The 7372-nt window shown below is 45.3% G+C and overlaps 1 protein-coding gene across 1 annotated transcript; it reads left to right on the top strand.

The window, feature by feature from the left end:
* Positions 1–573: 573 nt before the first annotated feature.
* On the top strand, positions 574–7051 carry eef2kmt (eukaryotic elongation factor 2 lysine methyltransferase). Its single transcript, XM_071894745.2, has 8 exons — positions 574–710; positions 1225–1287; positions 1411–1491; positions 2692–2793; positions 3350–3483; positions 5269–5513; positions 6121–6273; positions 6912–7051. Exons 1-8 carry the CDS (start codon positions 588–590, stop codon positions 7010–7012), a joined length of 1002 nt encoding a protein of 333 aa, XP_071750846.2. The 5' UTR covers positions 574–587; the 3' UTR covers positions 7013–7051.
* Positions 7052–7372: the final 321 nt, after the last annotated feature.

Raw genomic sequence — 7372 nt, 5'->3', positions numbered from 1 at the left:
AGTAAATGTCAGTTGGGCTGCTGTTGCTGTCAGAGGATTGTGTGTGAATGAGGAGTTGGCCTAACTGTAAAGAAGTTATCTTTGTCTGTAATGACACAGCAAGAAAAGAGCGGGTGAAAACCTCCAGGAAAAAATATATGTATGTATGTACATTCTGCTGATCTTTAATGGATCAAGATTGCATGAAAGCAGTCACTGGGTTTACACGGAACGTAAACTAAACCCATCGCCGCAATGAGTCATTTTTAATGGCAGTGTTAAATGGGTCGATGTTAATTAAAAAGTCTATTTTAACTTGACTGGACAGATAGTGTTTGGAGAGATAATGAGAGAGAGGTAGTCTGAGTGAAGGTGTGGCTTTGCGCTATTTGTATTGGACAATAATTAATCTTCAAGACATTATGTATTTAGTAAAAAAAAAAATCACTTTCTGTTAATCATGCCGCATTACAGTAGCCCATGTGTTAATCCATTGTCCAACTGCGTTGCAATATTAGCTACTTGTAAACTAGACCTACCACCATCTAGCAAGAGACGAAGTGCCTTATGGGTAATGAGGAAGTAAACAATGTGGAAACCAAAAACACATGTTCAGAATGATGAACGCTCAGCAGCCAGGGGATCAAACCGCAGGGAATACAACCGACATCTTACATGACTTCCAGGTGTCTTTTTTTGCTATGAGGCGCCTGGCTACATTTCCCTGGACTGTAAGTACGGCTGGCGGCGTTGTAACCAAATTCAATTAAAATATCAGGCTGTTTAATGCTTCCTCGCTTATTGGTAAACGCACACACATCGTATAACAGACTCAAGACCCGTTACTAACAGATGGAGTGTTCTAGTAAATTCGGCATACACATGATCCACCTACCAGCTCCTAATTTGCAGTAAAATCTAAATTTTCAGAATTTGTTCGCACCTTTCTCTCATGCCCTCCACGGTGTATTTTGGTGGAAGAAGATTGTGCAAATATAACAGACGAACCAGTCGTAAAGATTGTAGCCGAATTCAAGAGTGGACCCTAGCAATTCACAGAAGGTCTTAAGTCAGATTCTACCGGGGATATATATTTTGTCTATAAGCAAAGCAACATAACATCAGCAGGTTTTGAATCACAATCCACTCATTAAATGGTAGGAATGGCTCTCTCCATGCAATAGAGAAAACCACAAATGCCACTTGATCATTTCTAACCCACTCTGATCCTGTGTGTCTTCACAGTTTCTTGAAAAGGAACTTGCAAACGAGAAAACCTCAGAACTGGTCTCAGATATCCTCAAACAGGTAAGTAGCCTACATGCATTCCTCTTCAGCTCACTGCCGGTCTGTGTACCTGCTGCTCAAATCCTAAAAATAGCCCCACAGTATCAGTGAAGTGAGTAATAATCTGTAGTTTCTCTCTGACAGACGTGTTTACACCCTCTGTGCCAGAAGCATCCGCCGTCAGTGAAGTACAGGAGGCTGTTCCTCACCGAGCTCATCAGGAGGGTTGGTGTCTCATCAGTGTGGTTCATATAATACAGCTGGAGCTTTCTTCCAATGTGTTACAGCCACTATTGGGAAATTTTCTAATACCTAATCTTTGAGGCTGGTATGGAAGTAAAGCTTGCTAACATTGTGTATTACTGAATTTATTAGCTGTCACTTGCTTCCACAAATGCAACATTTCAGAGGATCCAGTCGATTCTACTTTTTCTATATTTGAGCACAGAACTTAATTTCCCTTTTCTCCACAGAATGGCATGTGTAGCATTTTGAAACAAACCGCTTAAATCATAATCACAAAGCTTTGATCGGTGATGGAAACATTGTATTTTTACCTGAACCACCTCGATTATAAGCACAACGTTTTGATCGGCGCTGGCAAAATCTGTGTTGATTTTCTTGTGTGATGAAGGAGGAGCGTTTGGTTTGAGGAACAGAGAAATACCTGACCGCTGTGGACTCCATGCCACCCAGAAGTGAAGCTCACATTCCACACTGTGCTCCTGTTTTCTGAGACTGAATCCATTGAGATATCAGCTTTTATTGGCTAGAAAGGCAGAATAACTATAACTAATAATGTTCAAAACCTGCAGCTACAACCTGAATATGAGATCTGAGCAGCACAAGATATGAAATGTTGATCAAATATTTGTCAGTGACATAATTTAGCTCTAATGAAACAAGGGGTGCGCTTACTTTTGCACACCCTATTTTTCATTTATAGTATTAGAATTTTATAGCTTCATAAAAATATACAAAATATTCTTGTTAAATTAGTGTAATAGAAAACATTGTATAGGTCTCAGTAAAAAAAAATTCAAGTAATTTCATTTTAAAATAATTTTGTAGCCCAACAAATTGTGCAAAAACTCAAGCCCAAACTCAGCTTTTACTTCTTATTTCCATTGTGTTCCTTGGTGGAAGACAAAATAAGCAAATGACACAAAAACACAGAAAACACAAAATCAAAATATCATAGGATATACATGGCAGTAAATGGTCTTGACACTCAGCACTTCAGTTTGTTCCACAGTAAAGTCGTCACCTCCTTTTTAAACAGCATTAGGACAGGTTTGTTCTGCAGGAGGAGGCAGACGCACAAACTGATGCCAGAGAGGCAAAGTGAGCTCGGTGCTGCAGAGTTTCCCTGCAGGACTCGGTCCAGCCGGACTCTTCTGAGTTTGGTCTGCTGTCTGTCCGCAGCAGGAGGCGGCGGAGGCGGAGCCTCTGGACGAGCTGTACGACGCTCTGGGGCAGGTGCTGGGAGCCGAGGAGGGAGCAGAGTGCTACAAGAGCTACATACTGGTACCTTCACTTATCATGTGATGGATGAAAACCACACACTCAGTTAGAAGAACACGATCCAAGAATTTGTCAAGATATCGATGGTGTTGTAAAATTAGGCCTGGGCAATATGGTTGAAATCAATAATCATAAGGATTTTTTCGATAGATATATATCACGATATGGCTCATGTAAGCAAAATCACATGTTAAATAATCAAATTAATGTTCATCCTATTGAGCCGAATGGTAATGTTTTTTTTAAAATTTTCAAATAATATTCCTACCATACCTCATTTTGCCAGTTTTTAAATAAAAGATAACAATTGTGATAGAAGCAGATTATGAGCCCATTAGTAGCATAGATAAACTTTTCTTGTAATATAATTATCAGGAAAACATCAGAAAATTACACTTAATTCAATATGTCATTAACCATACAGTTGATGCACTTATGATGCCTTATAATGCCACATGAGCACCAATTCATACCAGAACTGAAAAACAGAAAATGCTGACAATAAAATCTCGATACTGGTGTGTGTGTGTGTGTGTGTGTGTGTGTGTGTGTCCTGCAGCCCTGCGGCGGTGCGGTCAGCCTGCTGGAGAGCGTTGCAGTGATCTCAGACGGGACGACGGGCCTGGTGACCTGGGAGGCCGGCCTCTACCTGGCAGAGTGGGCGCTGGACAACCAGCAGGCCTTCAGCGGCAGGTAGAGCTTCCTGTCCTCCACACAGAGAGGAAACCTGCAGAGCCGCCGCTCAGCCGGGCAGCCAGGCGGAGTTTTGCGGTAACCCAACAGAAACAAGCTGTTGGGTTACCGCAAAACTCCGCCTGAAACTAAACTAATGGTTGTGTGTGTGTTCATGTTCGTCCAAGTGGGCCAGACATGCAGCAGCGTCCTCTGTCCCCTTACTGCATCTATATGTAACTTGGTATGGGTCTAGGTCTGGTTTAACAGCTAGGAGAATTGTGTTTAAAACCAGTCTTTCAAAACATTTCATGATTATGGGGCCGAGAGCCACAGGTCTGAAATGCTTGAGTTCAGATGGATGGGGCCTCTTTGGAAGGGGGGTGGTGGTAGATGATTAGATGAGTTGTGGGACTGTAGCTGTGTGCAGTGATGTGATGAGCAGGGAGTGGAGGATGGTGGATGGGGTGGAGGATGGTGGGTGGAGTGGAGGATGGAGTGGAGGATGGTGGATGGAGTGGAGGATGGTGGATGGAGTGGAGGATGGTGGATGGAGTGGAGGGTGGTGGATGGATGGAGCGGTGGATGGGGTGGAGGATGGTGGATGGAGTGGAAGATGGTGGATGGGGTGGAGGATGGTGGATGGAGTGGAGGATGGTGGATGGAGTGGAGGATGGTGGATGGAGCGGAGGATGGTGGATGGAGCGGAGGATGGTGGATGGGGTGGAGGATGATGGATGGATGGAGCGGTGGATGGGGTGGAGGATGGTGGATGGAGTGGAGGATGGTGGATGGGGTGGAGGATGGTGGATGGGGCGGAGGATGGTGGATGGAGCGGAGGATGGTGGATGGAGTGGAGGATGGTGGATGGGGTGGAGGGTGGTGGGTGGAGTGGAGGATGGTGGATGGAGTGGAGGATGGTGGATGGGGTGGAGGATGGTGGAGGATGGTGGATGGAGCGGAGGATGGTGGATAGACTGGAGGATGGTGGATGGAGTGGAGGATGGTGGGTGGAGTGGAGGATGGTGGGTGGAGTGGAGGATGGTGGGTGGAGTGGAGGATGGTGGATGGAGTGGAGGATGGTGGATGGGGTGGAGGGTGGTGGGTGGAGTGGAGGATGGTGGATGGAGTGGAGGATGGTGGATGGGGTGGAGGATGGTGGAGGATGGTGGATGGAGCGGAGGATGGTGGATAGACTGGAGGATGGTGGATGGAGCGGAGGATGGAAGCCCTGCTGTGTCTGAGGGGGCCCGGGCTCGCAGAAGATCCTCACACTCCTTGGAGAAGTCCATGGTGTCCCAGGTCCCAGGCAGAGGAGATGTTACAGTGTTGGGTCTCTCTGCAGTCGCCCTCTCCTACACTTGAAAAGTTATATTGCAGATTTTCCACATTGGTGTGTGTAAAGGGAACCATGTTAGCAATAGCTTGCTCATTGGTTGTGACCATCAATGCATACATTTTTGGCATTTGTGAATATCAGCTCATAATATCAGATATTTGCAGCTTCAATCCAAAAATGGTTATTGGCCTTCAAAAACCCAAATCAGTGGAACCCTAGTGAAAAGTTAATACTGTGGATTTTCCAAATATTTGTGTGTGTGTGTGTGTGTGTAATGGGAACCTGTTCCTCGTGGGATGCAGATGGTTTGACACTTGTTTCACCTTTTTGGTCTCCGTCAAAGTGTTTCAAATTGAACCAGAGATGGAGCACAGGCTGGACGGTGTGAAGAGACTGACCAGTGACAAACCGTCCCGCCCGTATCGCCTGCTGGCTCCTGCTTTAACTGTTTCCCCCCTCCCTCCCAGGACGGTGCTGGAGCTGGGCAGCGGTGTGGGGCTGACCGGCATCACCGTGTGTCGCTCCTGCGGCCCGTCCAGGTTCGTGTTCAGCGACTGCCACCGCAGCGTGCTGCAGAAGCTGCGGGACAACGTGCGGCTGAACGGGCTGGACGGCCGGACCGGACCCGGGGTTCGTGTGGAGGAGCTGGACTGGGGGGCGGCGACCGAGGAGCGGCTCCGAGAGATCGGGGCTAACATCGTTATCGCCGCAGGTAATAGTTTAGTCTCATTATGTGCCGGGGCGTTAAAGAGGAACTAAACCCCAAACCCAAATCTGTGTTAAGCCTCACATCTAATGGTAAAAAGCATGCTGCGGAAATTGCCATCTGCTATTGGCTGATCTTTGGCGCCAGGTGATGTCACCACCTGTTGTACTCTATAGAAGATGACATCACCCGGCACCAAAGACTAGCCAATAGCAGATGTGGGTGGGTCATCCCGTCTTAAAGAGCCGCTAACCCTAAAAGAATTTCATCGGTCTGGGTTTCAGTGGAGAGTTTTAGTGTCCCATGATGCTCTACATGTCTCAGAGGCTTTTCCACCCTGACAAGAAGAAAATTCTCTGGGAATCATTGCAATTTTTTTACGTTAAAATGGTCAAATATCAGCAATCGGCGACTTCAATCTAAAAATATTGTTATCGGCCTTCAAAAACCCATGTTGGTCGAACCTAAATCGCAATGTTTCACAATATAAAATTATACTGATAATGCATTTTGGAGCTAATACATGTATTGTAAAATAAGCCGCTGATGTCAGATCATTAAAACAGCAGATGATTAACCAGCCTGAACTGTCCCCCCCCCCCCCGTGGTCCAGATGTGGTGTACGACCCCGACGTCATTGGCTGTCTGGTGAAGCTGCTGTCCAGGATCCTGAGGGGCTCGTCTCCCCCCGAAGGCCCCCCGGAGGTCCTCATCTCCTCTACGATACGAAACCCCGACACATACAACTGCTTTAAGCTCCAGCTGGGTAAGAGCAGGATGTGTTGGTGTGAGGAAACTTGAGCGTTTTCATTACATTTTCAATACGCTGCATTCATATCACAAGGGAATAACTGTCGGAACGAGCTGACGGTTCAAAGCACCGACTTGGAAATGTTCAGTGTTGGAAACCATGACACTGAGAAACCACGATTGGAGTTTTCTGTAGACTTTGGTTTCACATGTAACATACATGCTCTGCGTGATGATACATCTAAGTTCATGTTTTACAGCAAAACAAACATTGTAATGTCAACCACAAACCAAAAATTGAGCCAGTATTTGTGTCCTGCTATGATATTTTAAGAGTTGTATCCGTAAAGTGACTTGACCTTCATTTTGTCTGTTCTATGTGGAGTTGAATAACATTCCCTACACGTGATTACAAGTATTCCCTTGTAGCTGACATCAGTATTGAATCTTCAGTCTTTCCCATATGACATGAATGCAGCATTAGTTACAGTTTAGTAAGAAATCCCACTTGAATTTCATTATATAAATATCAGTGATTTTGTGAAGTTACTTAACTCTTTGTTGCTACTTATCCCAGGATGCTGCAAATAGTTTTATCGATCAATAATTCCAACTTCTGACGTGTGAAACGACCATGTGTGTTTGTTCTGACAGAGAGCGCGGGGATCAGCCACGATGTGATCACAGGACCAGTCAGCCATGTTTTCCCTTACAACAGAGTCTCTGCCATAGAGCTGATTAAACTGTACATATGACACCACTGTAGCACAATAAAGATTTTATTTACAAATGTACACGGTATCAAAGTCTCATTCATACATTCAAGTGCTCTGAAGTAGGAAATCCTGCTGGAATGAGCAGGTTTGTACAGACGGAGAGATTAAAGCTCTGATTGATTCCTCTCCAGCAGTACCGGTGATCTCTTCATTCATCTCACCTGCATTAGTGCTGCGCTTCTTTTCCTTAACATGTGAAGGACTCAAATTAAAAGAATAATGCTGCGTTCTGTTCAAAGTCAGAGGTCGGAAATCCCCAGATGTTTCATTCCTGAACTCAATTTGGCGACATTAGCTAGCTCGTTAGCATAGAACCTAAGCAACTGTAAGTGGAATTTT

Source organism: Centroberyx gerrardi, chromosome 7 (assembly GCF_048128805.1).
Source record: "Centroberyx gerrardi isolate f3 chromosome 7, fCenGer3.hap1.cur.20231027, whole genome shotgun sequence".
Classification (NCBI taxonomy): domain Eukaryota; kingdom Metazoa; phylum Chordata; class Actinopteri; order Beryciformes; family Berycidae; genus Centroberyx; species Centroberyx gerrardi.
This window is presented reverse-complemented; position numbering and strand designations above follow the sequence as displayed.

Excerpts from the sequence above, each read along its gene's own strand:
- eef2kmt (XM_071894745.2), top strand. The coding sequence starts at position 588 with ATGTTCAGAATGATGAACGCTCAGCAGCCAGGGGATCAAACCGCAGGG. Across the intron at positions 1,492-2,691 it reads TCACCGAGCTCATCAGGAGG|CAGGAGGCGGCGGAGGCGGA; the intron begins GTTGGTGTCTCA and ends GTCTGTCCGCAG. Across the intron at positions 2,794-3,349 it reads GCTACAAGAGCTACATACTG|CCCTGCGGCGGTGCGGTCAG; the intron begins GTACCTTCACTT and ends TGTGTCCTGCAG.